Source organism: Oryctolagus cuniculus, chromosome 14 (assembly GCF_964237555.1).
Source record: "Oryctolagus cuniculus chromosome 14, mOryCun1.1, whole genome shotgun sequence".
NCBI lineage: Eukaryota > Metazoa > Chordata > Mammalia > Lagomorpha > Leporidae > Oryctolagus > Oryctolagus cuniculus.
In genome coordinates this window covers 75,990,853-76,010,887 of record NC_091445.1, presented here as the reverse complement: position 1 = coordinate 76,010,887, position 20,035 = coordinate 75,990,853, and the positions used below count along the sequence as shown (strand labels likewise).

General features: G+C 40.8%; 1 protein-coding gene across 1 annotated transcript in view; it reads left to right on the top strand.

The window, feature by feature from the left end:
• The window catches only part of DHX29 (DExH-box helicase 29), a 48,176-nt gene extending 29,261 nt beyond the window's left edge, over positions 1-18,915 (top strand). The window contains exons 18-27 of the mRNA XM_002714035.4: positions 1,886-1,974; positions 3,812-3,940; positions 4,024-4,099; positions 4,837-5,061; positions 8,122-8,258; positions 8,699-8,792; positions 13,469-13,768; positions 15,018-15,149; positions 15,925-16,021; positions 18,626-18,915. Of these exons, the coding sequence (XP_002714081.2) occupies positions 1,886-1,974; positions 3,812-3,940; positions 4,024-4,099; positions 4,837-5,061; positions 8,122-8,258; positions 8,699-8,792; positions 13,469-13,768; positions 15,018-15,149; positions 15,925-16,021; positions 18,626-18,678 (1,332 nt within the window). The 3' untranslated portion in view covers positions 18,679-18,915. The remainder of the gene's footprint in view (positions 1-1,885; positions 1,975-3,811; positions 3,941-4,023; positions 4,100-4,836; positions 5,062-8,121; positions 8,259-8,698; positions 8,793-13,468; positions 13,769-15,017; positions 15,150-15,924; positions 16,022-18,625) is intronic.
• The last annotated feature ends 1,120 nt before the right edge of the window (positions 18,916-20,035 follow it).

Sequence of the window (20,035 nt, the reverse complement as noted above, 5' to 3'; positions counted from 1 at the left end):
GATGGCACACTCCACGTGCTCTGCAGTTTAACATAATCAGAGTTGAGCCCAGTATTAAAATTCAAGCATTTACATTATATGCTATCAAAAAGACAGGACTTTTTGAGGAAGTGGTAGTTGAAAAATATGCCATGGTTGTAACTTGAAAATGAAAAAGCACTGCTTTTTCTAGAGAAGGCATCATGGGGATTTGGATGTCAGGAGCTCTTTAACTCCCACGAGGTGATTATTTATATGGTTCATAGTTCATAGGATTCTGAATGAAAGAGATGCTTGCCAAAGAATTTCTCAGATTTTGAGCCCTCTCTCCAGGAGAATGAAATGAACACAGAGCTCCTAGAACGAACCAGCCTGTAACACAGGAGGCCTGCACTCTAGTCCCTACTGTATCATCTGTGTAGCCTTTGGCAACTGCTCATCCTTGCTTTTTTCATCTTTCAATGGGTTTGGATGAAACTGATGGTTTTCTAACTGCTCTGAGAACTCTAGAGATCTTGAGAATGTACTCTTATCTGTAACAGTTGGGCTTAATTATAAGATTTTGTCTGAAGATAAGTTTCACCTCTTTTTAAATTTATTTGGAAGGCAGAAAAACAGAGAAAGACATATTTTTCTGTCCCCTTGTTCATTCCCCAAATGCCTGCAAAGCCAGGAGCCCAGAACCGAATCTGGCTTTCCCCCATGAGTGGCAGAGACCAAGTACATGGGCCATCACCACTACCTCTCAGGATGTATATGAGCAGGAAGCTGGAATTGGAAGCAAAGCTGGAACTCAAACCCAAGCACTGCCATAGGGCATGTGATATGACATGTCAGTGTCACAAGCATTGTCTTAACTGCTAAGCCTGACGTCCACCCCAAAGTTACCTCTTAAAATTTTGAACACTAATGATGATCATTCTACTTCATAGTTCCCATTACCTTTTAATTATCTGGGTCCCATTTCCTAGGATAAATAAAAGAAGCAATCATTCAGAATTGAAAGACAGTTGAAACAGAGCAATACTTACTAAATTTGACCTACTAGAATTTCCTAAGTATTTTAAGAATTCAAAAAAAAACACAGATTTCAGTATTCAGCCATCACTGTTTAGAATTTTAGAGCTAGACCTAAGAAACCATCTACTTCTTCTTCCTGACTTACACTTAAAGTAATTGAGAAAGTAAAGTGACTTGCCCAAATTCATAAAACTAATAAGTAACAGAACCAGGTACAACCCAGTTCTCAGTAATGTGCTGTATTTTTTTTCCCAAAATAATTGTGAAGGGTTGTGTTGAGCTGTTTCCATTCTCTGACCCAGTTTCCTTGTCCACATCTGTCTTTTTTTTTTTTTTTTTTTTTTTTTTTTGACAGTGGACAGTGAGAGAGACAGAGAGAAAGGTCTTCCTTTTCCATTGGTTCACCCTCCAATGGCTGCTGCGGCTGGCGCACCGCGCTGATCCAAAGCCAGGAGCCAGGTGCTTCTCCTGGTCTCCCATGGGGTGCAGGGCCCAAGCACTTGGGCCATCCTCCACTGCACTCCCGGGCCACAGCAGAGAGCTGGCCTGGAAGAGGGGCAACCGGGACAGAATCCGGCACCCCGACCAGGACTAGAACCCGGTGTGCCAGCGCCGCAGGTGGAGAATTAGCCTATTGAGCCACAGTGCTGGCCTTACAACTGTCATTTTTAAGGTGACTGACTAGAATCAGGGGAATGTTATTTTTGTTGGGAACAAAGTCTGTAACTTTGAGTTAGAGCAAATTAAAATTACATAGATTATAAAATTTTGTGATTAAAATTGAAATTCACTTAATTCATTGGCTCCAACTGTCAAAAGAAGTTGAAATGATGGTATAATATTGTGGGAAGATGTCTAAATGTTTTAGCTTTTTGTTTATTTCCAGATTGTTTTAGCAACCAATATTGCAGAGACGGGTATCACTATTCCAGATGTCGTATTTGTAATTGATACTGGAAGAACAAAAGAAAACAAGTAAGTTTGAATTTCCTAAATCAAAACATTTTTAACCTGGAAAGAATTGGAGGCTCTTTAATTCTTAGAAGAAATCACAGAATCATTTAGGGAAAATTCTAATGTTCTAATTCAGGCCAAAGCAAAAAGCCTTAGGAAGACTGTAGGAAACTTTAAAATGGCTAAGAATAAATGTCAGAGTTTCATGCCATAGACTCTCCAGTAAGTAGTTCCAGTGCACTGCTACTTTTAGAAAAGTGCTCAGAAAATTTTCAGAACGTAAATTTTTGTAGATTTTTTGGTTTGTAAAATAAATGTTTTTTAATTTAAATAAAAGCATTATATTATCTATATTTTTATATATAAAAGCATTATTTATAGAATCACATAAAAACCAGTATGAATTTTTGAATCAATTGGATTTAAAATCTCTGATCTATACTCTTGAGCAAGTAACATAACCTCTCTAATCATCAGTTTCCTCATAGTAAATGAGGAAAATGAAAATTTGCTATTTAAAAATGCGCTATGTAGTAACTGGAACATAATAAGTATAGACAACCTTAGGTGAATCTTTAATAAAAAGATTGTTACTTCATAAATATTTTAATGTCTATATTACATAAGTAGGTGATACTACCTTTATTTATCATTACCTATATATACTATTTCCAGTAGGAAACTAGCAGTATTTGAAAAAGATTTTTCCTATCTAGTAGTGAAGAAATTCTTGATTGCATTATACATGTAGAGGGAATGTTTTGAGGATTTAATTTTATCTTCTGAAAGGTCAATTGAATTGTAATGTTCACAGGGGCACTTCTTAAACTATTTCAAAGAATTATATAATTATTAGATACTCCATTAAGATAAAAAAAGATTCCTTGGCCAGATTAGTTTGAGGAAGAGTAAGTTAAACCGTGTTTTGTTTTTATTTGTGCTAGAGCTTTTAATTTGGTAGTATGAGATTTAGTATGTAATGTTTGCTAAGTTATTTAAATAGGAAATACAATTTGAGAACTGTTGATCCACAATAATGAACTTTTTTGGCCTATGTTCAACTTAATTTTTTTTTAATTAATTAATTAATTTATTTATTTTTTGACAGGCAGAGTGGACAGTGAGAGAGAGAGACAGAGAGAAAGGTCTTCCTTTGCCGTTGGTTCACCCTCCAATGGCCGCCGCGGCCGGCGCGCTGCGGCCGGCGCACCGCGCTGATCCGATGGCAGGAGCCAGGAGCCAGGTGCTTTTCCTGGTCTCCCATGGGGTGCAAGGCCCAAGCACCTGGGCCATCCTCCACTGCACTCCCTGGCCACAGCAGAGAGCTGGCCTGGAAGAGGGGCAACCGGGACAGAATCCAGCGCCCCGACCGGGACGAGAACCCGGTGTGCCGGCGCCGCAAGGCGGAGGATTAGCCTAGTGAGCCGCGGCGCCGGCCATCAACTTAATTTTTTTTAAAGATACATTTATTTATTTGAAAGTCAGAGTTAGAGAGAGAGAGGAAGAGACAGAGAGAGGTCTTCCATCCTCTGATTCACTCCCCAAGTGGCTGCCATGGCCAGGGCTGAGCCAGGCCTAAGCCAGGAGCCTGGAGTGTCATCTGGTCTCCTGTGTTGGTGGCGGGAGCTCAGCCACTTGGGCCGTTTTCTGCTGATTTTCCCAGGCTGTTAGCAGGGAGCTGGATTGAAAGTGCAGTGCCCAGGGCACAAACTCACACCCATATTTATGCCTGCATCACAGGCAGTGGCTTCACCTGCTGTGCCATAATACCAGCCCCTCAATTTTAAGGGTTAAATATTTCTTTTTCTGATTTTGAAAAGTCAACTATCTACTTGTTCTCTCCTAAACACTTCTTTAGGTACCATGAGAGCAGTCAGATGAGTTCTCTGGTGGAAACCTTTGTCAGCAAAGCTAGTGCCCTACAGCGCCAGGGGAGAGCTGGGAGAGTCCGAGATGGCTTCTGTTTCCGAATGTACACAAGAGAAAGGTATGGCATGGGGCTGGACATTTAAAGCATATTATCCATACTGTCAGCAGTCCTGGAAATGCATATAATTTTTTATTTTTTAGATTTGAAGGCTTTATGGACTATTCTGTTCCTGAAATATTGCGCGTACCCCTGGAGGAATTATGTCTGCATATTATGGTAACCCCGAGGGAATGGGAATGAAGTTTTCTCCTCTCTAGGAAAAAAAAAATGAATAAACTTATGTTGCTTTAACTTTTCACATATTTTACTTTAATGTATGCTTTGCTCCGTCTATAAGTAAATCCACTCTGCTTTGATTTTACTATAGATATTGCTACTTATATACTAAAATATGTCCTCATAAGCTAGGCAGGTAGTACTCCCCTAGGGGCAGTCTTGCCTACTGGGGTATATCTTAACATTGTCTGGAGACAGTTTAGTTATCAAACCGGGTAGATGATAAATATTGCTGGTATTTAGTGGATAGAGATGAGGGGTGCTTGAAACATTTGACAGTGCACTGGACAGCTCCTCCATAAGATAAGAATTATCCAGCCCAAAATATTGCTAGTGCTGACACTGAGAAACATTAACTACACCAAGGAATTCCTAGAGTGAAAGATCCATAATATCTTTTAGTTTTAGATGTTTGACTTTTTAAAGATCTATAATATCTTTTAGTTTTAGATGTTTGACTTTTTAAAACTCAAGGACATAAAAATATGTATATCCTCATACCCAAACATACATATGCACACAGAGCACACTGCCCCAGTTACAAGAAAAATAATAGGAGAGCCTCATACATTTTACTCTTTCCTCAAATTTTTACTGAACTCAAACTTTCTATCTTTTGGATAGTGTTAATTCTTTCCAATTACATGCCAGTTGTATCACTGTTTTTCAATCCGCAGAAATGTAATCTTGGGTCTCCTGAAGATTTCCTCTCCAAAGCCTTAGATCCTCCTCAACTTCAAGTAATCAGCAATGCGATGAATTTACTCCGAAAAATTGGAGCTTGTGAACTAAATGAGCCTAAACTAACTCCATTGGGCCAACACCTTGCAGCTTTACCTGTGAATGTCAAGATTGGCAAGATGCTTATTTTTGGTGCCATATTTGGCTGCCTTGACCCAGTGGTAAGTCAAATAACGCTGCTGCTACTTCACTTTAAGTATTATTCAGCTGGGAAATTAGTGAGTTTGGTAATAGTTTTAAACTTTTTTGAAATATTTGATTCTTTGAAAGTCAGAGTTACAGAGAAAAAGGGAGAGACAGAGATCTTCCACCTACTGGTTCACTCATTAAATGGGTGCAACAGTCAGGGCTGGCTCAGGCCGAGGCAGGAGCTTCTTCAAGGTCTTCCACATGAGTGGGAGGGGCCCAAACACTAGGGCTATCTTCCGATGCTTTTCCCTTGCCATTAGCAGATAGCTGGATCAAAAGTGGAGTAGCCAGGACATGAACCAGCACCCCACCTGTATGGGAAGCCAGCATCACAGGCAGCAGCTTTACCTGCTACCCCACAATGCTGGCCCTACAATTTTTAACTTTTAATTTAATTGTCTTTTTAGCTAAATAAAATGTCTGTACTGACATTAAAATCCAGAGGCCTGAATGCTTGGTAAGAATTTTTTAATATAGTATTTAACTTTTGGGGCAGGCATTGTGGTACAGTAGGTTATACTGGGACATTTGGACACCCATATCCTATATCAGAGTGCTGGTTCTGGTTCTAGCTGTTCTACTCCTGATCCAGTTTCCTCCTAATGCACCTGAGAAGGCAGCAGAGGATGGCCCAAGTACTTCAGTCTCTGCCACCTACATGGGAAACATGGATGGAGTTCCTGGCTCCTGGGTTCAGCCTAGCCTAATTGGGGTTGTTAAAGGCATTTAAGGAGTAAACTAGTAGATGGAAGATTTCTTTCTCACTCTGTCCCTTTGACTTTCAAATAACTAATTTTTTTTTAAAAAAGTCAACTTTAAAAAAAATTTTTTTTAAATCTGTTCATATATTTAAGTGCATATAAGTATTATCCTGAATTTGGCTTGCTATAAACTCACTCGAAACATTTATTTAATTAAATATATAGTAGATGATTCTTAAGAAACTTTGAACACCACAGATTTTGAAAAGTATAATCAAAAGCATTCATCCTTTCCGTTGTTTAGCTTCTCCCTCTAAACCAGTAATTATCAGAGTTCTGTTTTCTCAGATTATCCCAGAGTAAACAGATCCAGTGCATCTGTCTGAAACCTTGTACAAACAGGCCTTCTATGCCATTCCAACTTTCCAGCTTTATCAAGCTGAGGCCTTTTCCAGGCACAAATCAAGACGGTTTAAAACCAGAATGTAGAGAGTATGACATATTATTCTAGTCTCTTTTCCTTTGGTATTAGAAGTAAGTATTCACCAGAACTGTGCCAAAATCAAAACGTAACCTCTGCCTTGATAGTTTTCCTGAAAAGCTGCAGGAACCACAAATGGGTTGTTAGGTAGTCCAGACTTTTTTAAAGAGCATTGCAGACAATGGAAATTCAGCAGTGCAGGAAGAAGGTAGCTGAGCTGTGATTCTAATACTACCTCTAAACTGTATGACATTCTGTAAATCACACAGATCTGCAGTTTTTTTCTTTTATACCTCACAGAGATGGTACAAAAATAAACTGATTTATGAGGGGTGGACAGCATTATGACACAGTGGGTTAAGCTACTGCCTACATGAACACTAGTTCAACTCCAAGCTGCTCCACATTTTTTTTTTTTTAAGATTTTATTTTCAAGAGTTACAGAGATCTGAGAGAGGGAGAGACAGAGAAAGGCCTTCCATCTGCGGGTTCACTTCCCAAATGGCCGCAACAGCTGGAGTTGTGCCAATCTGAAGCCAGGAGCTTCTTCCAAGTCTTCCACGCAGGTATAGGGGCCCAAACACATGGGCCCTCTTTTGCTTTTCCAGGCCATAGCAGAGAGCTGGATCAGAAGTGGAGCGGCCATGCCCGCACAGGAGACCTGGAGGAAGCTCCTGGCTCCTGGCTTCGGATCGGGCAGCTCTAGCTGTTGCGGCCAATTGGGGAGTGAACCAGCGGATGGGGGACACCTCTCTCTCTGCCTCTCCTCTCTCTGTGTAATTCTGACCAAGAAATAAGAAGCCAGGAGCTTCTTCTGGGTCTCCCACGTGGGTGCAGGGGCCCAAGGACTTGGGCCATCTTCTACTGCTTTCCCAGGCCACAGTAGAGAGCTGTATGGGAAGTAGAGCAGTCAGGACTCAAACCGGCACCCATATGGGAAGCTAGTACTGCGGGTGACAGCTTTACCCGCTATGCCACAGCGCTGGCCCCAGATAAATAAATCTTAAAAAAAAAAAAAAAGAAGTGGAGCAGCCAAGACTAGAATCAAAGAATCAACACCCATATGGGATGCTGGCACTGCAGGCAGAGGCATAGCCTACTATGCTACACCGCCGCCCCTCCCCTTTAAGATTTATTTTGCCTATTTGAAAGGCAGAGTTAGAGAAAAAGAGGGAGAGATAGAGAGCTTCCATCTACTGGTTCATTCTCCAAATGGTTGCAACAGCTGGGACTGGGTCAGGCCGAAGCCAGGAACCAGGAGCTTCATCCGGGTCTCCTATATGGGTACAGGGGCCCAAGGACTTGTACCATCTTCCACTGCTTTCTCAGGCATATCAGCAGGTTACTGGATTGAAGTGGAGCAGCCAAGGCTTGAAGTGGTACCCATATGTTATGCAGGCATCACAGGCAAGCGGCTTAACCCACTGTGCCATGCCAGCCCCACTGCTCCACTTCTGATTCAGCCCTCCGCTCATGTGCCTTGGAAAACAGAAGAAGGCCCAAGTGCTTAGGCCCCTGAACCCATGTGGGAGGCCCAGATGGAGTTGTAGGCTCCTGGTTTTGGCCTGGCCCAGAGTAAACCAGTGGATACAAGATACCTCTGTCTGTCCCTCTCTATCTCTGTAACTGCCTGTCAAATAAATAAATCTTTTGAAAAAGTGATGTATTTTTAAAAATTCCATAAACTAAAGCTTATGTAAAATGAAAATAAGCGTTAGCTGTAGTAATACATAATGTATTAAAAGGAAGAAAAGACAACTTACAATGTAATTGTTTTATGATTTGCTTTCTTCTACAAATAAGCTTTCAGTAAATGCTTAATGATAACCTGTTTGCTTATTTATGGATAGGCAACCCTGGCTGCAGTTATGACAGAGAAGTCTCCTTTTACCACACCAATTGGTCGGAAAGAGGAAGCAGATCTTGCAAAGTCTGCTTTGGCTATAGCGGACTCAGATCACCTGACGATCTACAATGCATATCTAGGGTAAAGAAATAAGCTGGGTGTTAGCAACAAGCCAGTGACCTGAGCTTGCTAACTTTTGAAAAAAATTTGTCTTTGACTTTAATTAAGTTACAGTTCTAAAATTTAAACTTTTTTTTTCATTTGTCAAGATATAATTATGTTAGGGATTCATATCCTATACAGATTATAATCCTTTCTAAATTTAAAAACATTATATTTGGTACTATTATATGTATATTGTCTCATCTTTAAAGTGACACTTTGCTATTATACATAAACAAAAATTATCTGTATTACAGTTGAAATTCTTTTATGTAATTTGGTAGCTGCTACAGCAAGCAAGGCACCCCCTCTTTTAAAATGATTGTCAGTGAAGTAAAGCCTTGCTTTGATTACTGTCCCTGAAGAGTTTGGAAAGAAAGCGTGATGTACTCTGGTTTATCAGTGTCTTATTTATCTAGATGGAAGAAAGCACAGCAGGAAGGAGGCTATCGTTCAGAGCTTGCATACTGCCGGAGGAACTTTCTGAATAGAACAGCACTGTTAACGCTAGAGGTAACGTTATACACCTCTCTGAGAGTCAGATGAGTAACTGGAACAGGTGTTTTTTGGAAAAAAGAATGCCTAAGCTGGTGTCTTACAAAAAGGTTTAATAAACATAAACTTATAATTTTTTATTATTTTTAAACAAGTAACCTATATGTATTATAAGTGATTCCAGGTTACATTTAATGATCATAAAATATTCAGGAAATGATAAAGAAGAGGCAAATATAATTTCATAAAAAATAACAACTTGGGAATTAGGATAATTAACCTCTTTAAGTCTTAGTCCAACATTTTTAAAAATAATGAAGGGGGATGATCCACAGCTCTTCTCAATTCTGAAAATGAGTAATCTTTTCCTTAATTGTGGAAAATATCAACCATACATAAAAGTGGATAGAACAGTATAGTAAGTTCTCCTGTACCCATTTCCCACTTCAATAATTATCAATATGTGGTCAATCTTATTTTATTATACTTTCATTCTACTGTCTGCCCTCGGGATTATTTTAAAACAAACCCAAGGCATCAGACCACTGTGCTTCCCCACAGAATAGGACCCTTTCAAAAACTTTAATGTCATCAGATGTCAAAAAAATTTCTTTAAAATCACTGGATATTCAGTGTATAAATATCCTCATTTATCTCATAAATTATTTTTATAGCTGGTTCAAATTGTGATCCAAACAGGGTCCACAGATGAAATTTGGTTGAGGCCGGCACTGCAGCTCACTAGGCTAATCCTCCACCTTGTGGCGCTGGCACACCGGGTTTTAGTCCTGGTCAGGGCGCCGGATTCTGTCCCGGTTGCCCCTCTTCCAGGCCAGCTCTCTGTTGTGGCCCAGGAGTGCAGTGGAGGATGGCCCAAGTGCTTGGGCCCTGCACCCCAGGGAGACCAGGATAAGTACCTGGCTCCTGCCATTGGATCAGCACGGTGCACCAGCCGCGGTGGCCATTGGAGGGTGAACCAACGGCAAAGGAAGACCTTTCTCTCTGTCTCTCTCTCTCTCACTGTCCACTCTGCCTGTCAAAAACAAACAAAAAAAAATTTGGTTGAAATAATCCTATAGTCTGTTAATCTATAGTTACTCTCTCATTTTTATTTGCCATTTATGTTTTGAAGAAACCTAGTAAATTTTGTCCTGTAGAATTTATTGCTTTCTGGATAGGGCTGATTATATCCTCAATATATTGTTTAATATATTCTATGCCTTGTAGTTCCTGTAAGCTGTTATTAATATCAACAGGGTTTTATCCAATTCAGATTCTTTTTCTTTCTTTTTTCCAGTTGTGTCCCTTTTTGCAGTGGGATTTCTCAGTGAGGTCAGCCAGATCCACCCATTACAAAATCCTCAATTAGCTTTTCATGTAATGATTAAAAGCCATTAATAATACTCAAACCTATTATTCTTTGAGGTTACAAAATGGTAATACTGTGTTTTTACTTGTTAGCTAGAATTCTTTCATAAAGAAAAACTTCTTTTATCAATATTTGAATACCCTAAGGTATAGTATGTACAAAATAATTAGAATCAATGCTTGATTCTTTCCTTTTATTTAGCAGTTTTCATAATGAATTGAAAAGTAATCAGTCAATGAATGTTATTTTTGATAGAAATCATTATGAACTCATGGATTTAAATATATTTGATATGTTTCAGTTCTCTCTCTTTTTTTTAAGATTTTATTTATTTATTTGAGAGGTAGAGTTACAGAGAGAGAGAGACAGAGAGAAAGGTCTTCCTTCCACTGGTTCACTCCCCAATTGGCTGCAACAGCTGGAGCTGTGCCGATCTAAAGCCAGGAGCCAGGAGCAGCTTCTGGGTCTCCCATGCGGGTACAGGGGCCCAAGGACCTGGGCCATCCTCCACTGCTTTCCCAGGCCATAGCAGAGAGCTGGATTGGAAGTGGAGCAGCTTGGACCCAAAATGGCGCCCATATGGGATGCTGGCACTGCAGGCAGCAGCTTTACCCATTATGCCCAAAGTGCTGGCCTCGAGATGGTTTCCTTTTGAAAAGATATCTAAGTTGGGGTGCCTGGTGTTATGACGCAGCGGCTTAAGTTGCTGCCTATGATGCTGGCATCCCATATAGGACCACCAGTTCAAGTTCCTGCTGTTTTCTTCCAACACAACTCCTAATGCATCTGGGAAGACAGTGGTAGATGGCCCAAGTAGCTGGGCCCCTGTCACTCACATGAGAGACCCATATAGAGTTCCACACGCCCAGCTTTAGCCTGGCCCAGCCCCAGCCATTGCAGATGGAAAATCAATCCATCCATCCATTTCTCTCTTGCATGCTCACTTTGCCTTTCAAATTAATAAAAATAAATCTTAAAAAAAAAAAAAAAAAAAGATATCCAGGCCATCATACCCTATGACAGTGACCAAGTTAACAGTCTGCTCTTAGCAAGAGAAACCAACACCTTTGCCCATCATTCATGTTGTAGTGTTCAAGACCAGAAATATTTCTGGGAAGAGAGAGTAGAAGTGCAAATGATTGTAAAAAGCAGGCCTTCTCATAAGCACTATCTCTTTGTTTTTAATGATAGTTATTTAAAGGAAAATGGCACTTAGTACAGTTATGCTATGAAAGTATGCAGGAAATAAACTCTCACATATTCCCCTATTCTATTTTTTTAAAGATTTATTTATTTATTTGAAAGGTAGAGTCCCAGAGAGAGAGGGAGAGATAGAGATTGGTCTTCCATCCACTGGTTCACTCCCCAAATGGCTGCAACGGCTGGAACTGGGCTGATCTGAAGCCAGGAGCCAGGAACTTCTTCTGAGTCTCCCATGCAGGTGCAGGGGCCCAAGCACTTGGGCTGTCTTCTACTGCTTTCCCAGGCCATCAGCAGAGAGCTGGAGGAAGTAGAGCAGCCGGGACTTGAACAGGTGTCTATATGGGATGTTGGTGCTGCAGGTGGAGACTTAACCTGCTATACCACAGGTCTGGCCCTCTCCCCTATTCTATATTTATATTTTAAAAGGTTAAAAAATATTTTCCCAGGAAGTTTTGTCCACTGCTTTTTATGAGTTAAAATAACTGCTGGAATGACAGAGGGAGTCTTCTCCTAAGCGAACTTTGTCCTTCTCAAGGCAGCTAAGAGGTGGCTGGCCTTGTGGCACTAGGGTAAAGCTGGGGCCAGTGCCGTGGCACAGTAGGTTAATCCTCCACCTGCAGTGCCGGCATCCCATATGGGCACCGGTTCTAGTCCCAGCTGCTCCTCTTCCAATCCAGCTCTCAGCTATGACTTGGGTAAGCAGGGGAAGATAACCCAAGTGGTTCGGCCCCTGCATCCATGTGGGAGACCTGGAAGAAGCTCCTGGCTCGGGATTGGCCCAGCTCCGGCTATTGCGGCCATCCAGTGGATGGAAGACTTCTTTCTGTCTCTCCCTCTCACTGTCTGTAACTCTACCTCTCAAATAAATAAAATCTTTAAAAGAAAAAAAAAAAAAGGATAAAGCCACCACCTGCAGTGCTGGCATCCCGTATGGACACCAGTTCCAAGTCCTGGCTGCTCCACTTCTGATTTCAGCTCCCTGCTAATGCACCTGGGAAAGCAGTGGAGGATAGCCCAAATGCTTGGGCCCCTGCACCCACATTGGGAGACCCAGAATAAACTCCTGGCCCCTGGCTTTGGATCAGCCCAGCTCTGGCCATTGTGGCCATTTGGGGAGTAAGCCAGCAGATGGAAGGCGTCTCTTTCTCTGCCACTGCCTCTTTGTAACTCTGCCTTTCAAATTAATAAATACATCTTCTAGGGGGGAAAAAAAGCAGGTAAGGGCTGCATTGGACAAATAGCCCTCTCCGGGCCGACTGGCTTGGATTTCCACATTTTGAATCCCAGAAAGCTGGCCCAGAGGGGCCGTTCTTCAGCTGAGCCCTTTCTCCTTCATTCCTTCTCCAGGAGCTCATCATTCTCCACATGGCCTCCCACCCCATTCTTTCTATCAGCCTTTTTCTTCACCTTCCCTCTGACTGCAAGATTTTACATCTCCTAGCACTGAGGTGTTAGAGCAGCTGTCTCTGTGATCTTTCCTGGAAGCAAAGTCCCTTCAACCCCAAACCGAAAACCTGCAGAATATCCTAAGTGTAAATGTCACCTTTTAATTACTTGTATCCTGTGTATTTTGCAAAAAGCTCATCCTTCCTGAGGTGTTTCACCAACTGGCATGACTGAAGGTAGAAAAATCTTTTAGGTGACTATTTTAATTAAATGAAACTGCCATTAATAAACTTCGTCAGGGTTCTTGAGGAAATTAAGGTGAGGGTTCCAGAGCCAAATGACGAAGGAACTTGCAGTGTGGGATCCAGAATCTTCTGTAATTCTTTCTTAATGCTGTCCTCTACTCCTTGATTTAAAATGTCCCCCAGAAAGGGAGAGCTACTGTTGAGGTAGATGGAGTGAATCAAAACGTATGCAGATGTGGCTGTTGCTCTCGCTCGCTTGGACACTCTTGTGCTTTACGACATCGGAAGTCTTCGGGTACAGAATGCAGCTGACTCTCATCATCACACTCCAGTACCTGCTTTCCTCCCTAACTTATGTTGGGGCTACAGTTTACTAAATGTCACATCCTGTCAATTTTTATAGGAAAAAGTCATATAAAGTAAAAGGTTATTTGGAAATTTCTCTATTTTAATCAAGTTTGGTTTTCCGTTTTTCACACAAACCAATCAAGGATGTAAAGCAGGAGTTAATGAAGTTGGTCAAGGCAGCAGGATTTTCATCTACCACTTCTAACAACTGGGAAGGAAACAGAGCCTCGCAGACTCTGTCTTTCCAAGAAATTGCCCTTCTGAAAGCTGTATTGGCTGCTGGACTTTATGACAACGTAGGAAAGATAATCTATACAAAGTCAGTCGATGTTACAGAAAAGTTGGCTTGCATTGTGGAGACAGCCCAAGGCAAAGCACAAGTACATCCATCTTCAGTGAATCGAGATCTGCAAACTTACGGGTGGCTCTTATACCAGGAGAAGGTAAAGTGCTCATTTCTTCAATTCCAGCTTTCAGAGATTATTCAACAAGTTATTAATAACAAGTTAGGGTGCCCCAGTAAGAATTTATTTAGCTTGCAAACTGAGCTCTACATTTTTGTTCATATGTGAAATCAAGATGCACATAGTTTCTTAAGCAAAGTGTTTATTTCTCCTGCATTTAAGCAAAGAAAAATAGTAAGATTTCTAACCATGAACATCACCTTTTCTACTTGAAATAGACAATTATAGCAAATAGATGGGGTTAATAATGTGCATTTCACTAGAAGAGAAAAAGGATGTGTTTTTTGTATGCTTTGTTTCCAAATAAGGAGATTGTTGAATGGAGTAGAACTGTGGGTGATATCACTTAAGATAATTAACAGCAAATATTTACAGATCCCAGTTCAAACAGTCAACCTTTTGGAGTGTAATTGGATTGGCACTCAGTTAAACTTTCTTAGTTTTTAATTCTATGCTGAATATTAAGATGGCCCCTTGTCTATATTTTCAATTTTGTTATCTCATAGGAACTCATTTTAAAGGCAATATAAGGGCCGGCACCGCGGCTCACTAGGCTAATCCTCCGCCTAGCGGCGTGCCAGCACACCAGGTTCTAGTCCCGGTCAGGGCGCTGGATTCTGTCCCGGTTGCCCCTCTTTCAAGCCAGCTCTCTGCTGTGGCCCAGGAAGGCAGTGGAGGATGGCCCAAGTGCTTGGGCCCTGCACCCCATGGGAGACCAGGAGAAGCACCTGGCTGCTGGCTTCAGATCAGCACAATGCGCCGGCCGCAGCGCACCGGCCACGGCGGCCATTGGAGGGTGAACCAACAGCAAAAGGAAGACCTTTCTCTCTCTCTCTCTCTCTGACTCACTCACTGTCCACTCTGCCTGTAAAATAAATAAAATAAAATAATTTAAAAAAAGGCAATATAAGAAGAAAACATGTCAAATTGAAACGTATTTCTTCTCCCTTTTCTAAAAGAGTGCCTATTACAATTCTTGACCTTTAAAGTAACAAGGATCCATAATTTCAAGCACTGGCTTGAAAAACTCCCAACATATCCTAAGACTGAAAACATGAGAAATTACTGACTGATGGCCATAGCTAAACACTGGCCTACAGAACAGAAACTCTGAAACTTAAAGATGACTTTAACGTTATTAATTAGTTAATATCATTAAGGGTAAAACTTCTTATGCATTGTTTTTAGACCGTGAAGTTGTTTTTCTCCCCCTTCTTTTCCTGTGTAGATAAGGTATGCCAGAGTGTATCTGAGGGAAACAACCCTAATAACTCCTTTTCCAGTTTTACTTTTTGGTGGTGATATAGAAGTTCAGCACCGGGAACGTCTTCTTTCTATTGATGGCTGGATCTATTTTCAGGTATACAACTGAGTTTATGGATTACATAAAAATTTTCAGCCTCCAAAATCATTGAGGTAGTTTTTTTTTTTAAATGTTTTTGGACTTTGCATAATTTCCTCCTATGAGACTATGTTGAAGATTTCCTTATTTTATCTTACCTGATTTTATTTAAACCTGTTAAATTTGAAGGTCAAATTATATCGCTATTATAATTATCAGTAACTATTATATTGTGCTTATTTCTGGCAAAAAATCTATTTCTGTAGAGCCCTATCAACATTTACTGGCTTAAGTTAAGCAAATCTAATACATCCTGTTATTTTTTACCATGGTAACTATTTGTCTATGACTAGAGAGATGATTTTTAAATGCAGTGTCAAAAATACATGCAGTTTGTGTAAAGAGGTTTTTGTGGAAGAAATGTTCTATAACTGGATTGTAGTGATAGTTCCATAAATTTACTAAAAATTATTTAAATTAGAATAACAAATTTTTATGGTTTGTAAGCTGTACCTCAAAACTACAGTCCTAACTCTGACAAGATTAATGTTAAGAAACAAAATAATTATTAGAATAATCGTTATGTGGCAGGGGGAGATAACAAGCTAAATAAGGAAAATAAGGGCTTTGCACAAATTAGCCATCAGTAATAATTTGCTTGTATTTTCCTCACTGTGTTTTATATTAAAATCAATATGTGTGAAGGCAGATTGTAAGGTTATATAAGCTTGCCTTGATTTTTTTAAACACACTCCCCTGGGTTAATCTTGTCCAATCTGTCCTCTCCCAATAGGCTCCAGTGAAGATAGCTGTCATTTTCAAACAGCTAAGAGTTCTCATTGATTCTGTTTTAAGAAAAAAGCTTGAAAATCCAAAGATGTCCCTTGAAAGTAAGTGTTTGATTATAATGTAGGTAGAAGATAGTTCATGGGTATGTAAGTACTTGTGTGTATAAAGCTATGGGATACACATAGCATGTGTCAACGCATGGAAAACCTTCTAAGAGAATGTCTGGAAGATTGACTGTAGAAATCATGCCCTTTTTCTTGTCATTTGAGTACACTATACCACATTGCAGCCTGCCTCTCCCCAGCTAATTCTCACAGTCAGGCAAATTGGGAGCTGCCAATCTAGTATTCCCATCCTGAAGCCTTATACTCTGTTTATTTGTGTCCAAATGTGAATGCAAAAGCACTAAGCTTCTGGTTTTCCTGTGCTGCTGGATAACCTAGTAAGAGATGTAGTAAGAGATGTGAGTTCTTTTTTCAAAGAGCTTTGTGCTTTACAACTTCAGGATTAGAAATTATTGCCTTATATAAGAGACGTATTGAACCTCAACTTTCAAATTAAGCAAAATATTCCTTAAATTATTTTAGTGTTTTTCTTTTCCATAAGAGGAGCCAGAATTTACTCTGAGATGTAACATATACTTTTAACTTGGGATGGAGCATAAAGTACATAGTAGTCCTCTCTTTTTTGGAGTTTTTTGTTTTGTTTTGTTTTAAATATTTATTTATTTATTTGAAAAGAAGAATTAGAGAGAAAGATCTTCCACCTGCTAGTTCACTCCTAAATGGCCACAGTGGCCGCTGCTAGGCAGATCTGAAGCCAGGAGCCAGGAGCTTCTTCTGGGTCTCCCAATGTGGATGCAGAGGCCCAAGCACTTGGGCCATCCTCTGCTGCTTTCCCAGGCAATTAGCAGGGAACTGGATCAGAAGTGGAGCATCCGGGACTCGAACTGGCACCCATATGGGATGCTGGCACTGTAGGTGGAGGCTTTACCCTCTATTCCACGATGCCAGCCCCTTTTTTGGACTTCTTATAAAAAAAAAAAAAAAGTTGTGATAGACTGTCAGACTTTTGAAAAAGAATTATTTGAAGTTGCTCTTTTGCTTTCTTTTATTCTCTACTCTTACTCAAAAACCAGGTTTCTGGGGCTGGTGCTGTGGCATAGTGGGTAAAGTCTGTACCTGCAGTGTCAACATCCCATATGGTGGCCAGTTAAAGTCCCTGCTTCTCCACTTCCAATCCAGCTTTCTGCTATGGCCTGGAAAAGCAGAAGATGGCCCAAGTCCTTGGGCCTCTGCACCCGCATGGGAGACCCCAAAGAAGCTCCTGGCTCCGGATTGGCACAGTTTTGGCCGTTGTGGCCATCTGGGGAGTGAACCAGCGGATGGAAGACCTATCTCGCTCGCTTGCTCGCTCGCTCGCTGTCACTCTTGCTCTCTCTCTGCATCTAGCTCTTTCAAATAGATCTTTAAAAAAAAAAAAAGTTTCTTTCTAGACCTGACATTGATCCAACTGTGAAAGTAACCTATCCCCTCACCTCCCCACAGGTCCAGTTATCAAAATTCCTATTGCAACCATTTGGCATTCTCACACTGAAGAGTCTAATATACATGTAGAATTTCAGTCTTGCAGCCCTGGTGATTACATCTTTCTAGAGAATGGTTATGAGGTAGTTAGGAAGTCACAATTTCAGAGCAACTGTTTAGATGGAGGTAGAAGCAGCTGTTAACAAAACCTCCTTGACAAATAATGTAGTCTCTGTTGTTCTGTTTGTCGATCAGTTGGAACTGGAATGCTTTGTTGTGTGACGAGATCTGTCACTTCCCCATTGACGCCTCTCCCAGAGGCTTCTCTGTTAGAGCTGTGTGCTTCCTTTGCATTTGAACGTGGAGAAACTGGTGACAGTTGCTTCTTCCTTGCCCATGACTGTGGGAATCCTGCTACACTCTGAAGAGCAGGGAAGAGTTAGTGCAGCATACGTTCGGCCTAGTGAAGAAGTTGAAAAATTCGTTGTTTTACAGGAATTTTTAAGGAAATATTCCTGATCAGAAAGTTAGGGTTTACATCACTTCTCTCTTTGGGACTTAGCCTATACAGACTCAAATAACAGCTCTTTTCAAAATAGTAACTTTCCGGGAAAGTATATGCAGTATAACTGTAGCAATAATTAAAATAGTATTTGTAAGCCGGCGCCGTGGCTCAATAGGCTAATCCTCCACCTTGCGGCGCCGGCACACCGGGTTCTAGTCCCGGTTGGGGCGCCGGATTCTGTCCCGGTTGCCCCTCTTCCAGGCCAGCTCTCTGCTATGGCCAGGGAGTGCAGTGGAGGATGGCCCAAGTGCTTGGGCCCTGCACCCCATGGGAGACCAGGAAAAGCACCTGGCTCCTGGCTCCTGCCAGGATCAGCGCGGTGCGCCGGCTGCAGCGGCGGCCATTGGAGGTTGAACCAACGGCAAAGGAAGACCTTTCTCTCTGTCTCTCTCTCTCACTGTCCACTCTGCCTGTCAAAAAAAAAAAAAAAAAAAATAGTATTTGTAGAGCAACAAATACTTCATAGGCCTCTCTAGCTTTAGAGTTAATAGTGCTATTAATTTTGTATTCTAAATTAAGATATTTTAATGAAATATACCTCTTGGTAATAGGTGCATATACTGGAAAATTAGCTGGTGTTGAATTTACTCATGGGTTGTTTTTCTTTTACTCAGATGACAAGATTCTACAGATCATTACGGAATTGATAAAAACAGAGAATAACTGAAACAAATTCATGGTGAACTGCTTTAAAAATTAAGATGAAGATTTGCTCAAGAAATTATGTGAAAATGGACCATCCCATTAAGTATTTCATTACTTAAAATGTTGGTACTTGCCATTAGCTTCATAGTGGCAGGAGAAAAGCACATACTTTCAACATGTAATTTTCTAGTTCCTTTTTAATGCTGATTATTCTCAATGTATTTGCCACTACATTTACAATAAATACTTTGGTACCATCCATGTTTTGCACATTATTTACCTTACGGGTAAAGGCAAGGCCTGTGTCTGCAGTATCTGTTAGTGTTGTGAGTCCCTGTGTAGCCACTTGTCTGTCAGCCTTTGATGTCTGGAGATAGAAACCATCTTAATCCAGAAGAAAAAATGAGCTCTGAAACCAAATTTCTATGATAAGGAACTACTTCTTGAGTCAGTTAATATTTGATATGCAAAATCAGAGTCTAAATAAGTGCACTATTGTTAGATGTCACCTATTTCAGTAACACGTGGAAAGTATAGACAGTGCTGGGAGCATAGGCAGCAGTGACGCACACTTCTGTCAGCCTTGCGTTGGTTAACTTTGTGCCATTTCTTCAATTGGAAGCTTTTACTTCCCTGCCTCCAACCTTTTCTTCCTTCCTGTATTTTTCTCTTTCACTTTTTCTTTTTCTTTTTCTAAGATTATTTATTTGAAAGGCAGAGTTTCAGAGAGAGAGAGCGCTTCCATCTGCTGGTTCACTCCCCAAGTGGCCATAATGGCTGGAGCTGGGCCAGGCTGAAGCTAGGAACTTCTTCCAGGTCTCCCACATGGGTGCAGGGGCCCAAGTACTTGAGCCATCTTCAGTGCTTTTCCAGGCCATTAGCAGGAAGCTGGATGGGAAGTGGAGCAGCCAGGACTTGAATGGCACCCATATGGGATGCTGGTGCAGCAGGTGGTGGTGGTTTTGCCTGCTATGCCACAGTGCTGGCCCTCCAACTCTTTTTTTTTTTTTACCCACAGTTGAACCAGTATGGTCAGTAACCTGAGATAAAGTGCTCTTAGATGCTTGTCAATGGTCTTATTTAGTGGGGATCTCTTTGAACTCCATTTTGATTACTTAGAGGGGCTTTCTCTTCATTTCATGTCAGTCAGTTATTGATGAAATTCAAATATGGTCCTTTGTAGATCAAATAGCAGAAATGGTATCTAAAGACAAAAGATTAGAATGTACCCAGTACAACTGCGTAGCTCTCAAAATGGGTGCTCAAGTTTTCATATTTGTTGATGAAGCTTCATTTTATGTACAAATGGAAGTAAAGTAAAAATAATACTTGGCAGACTCTAATTTTAGGTTTGTATTGCCATGTGGGGAGGAATCTGA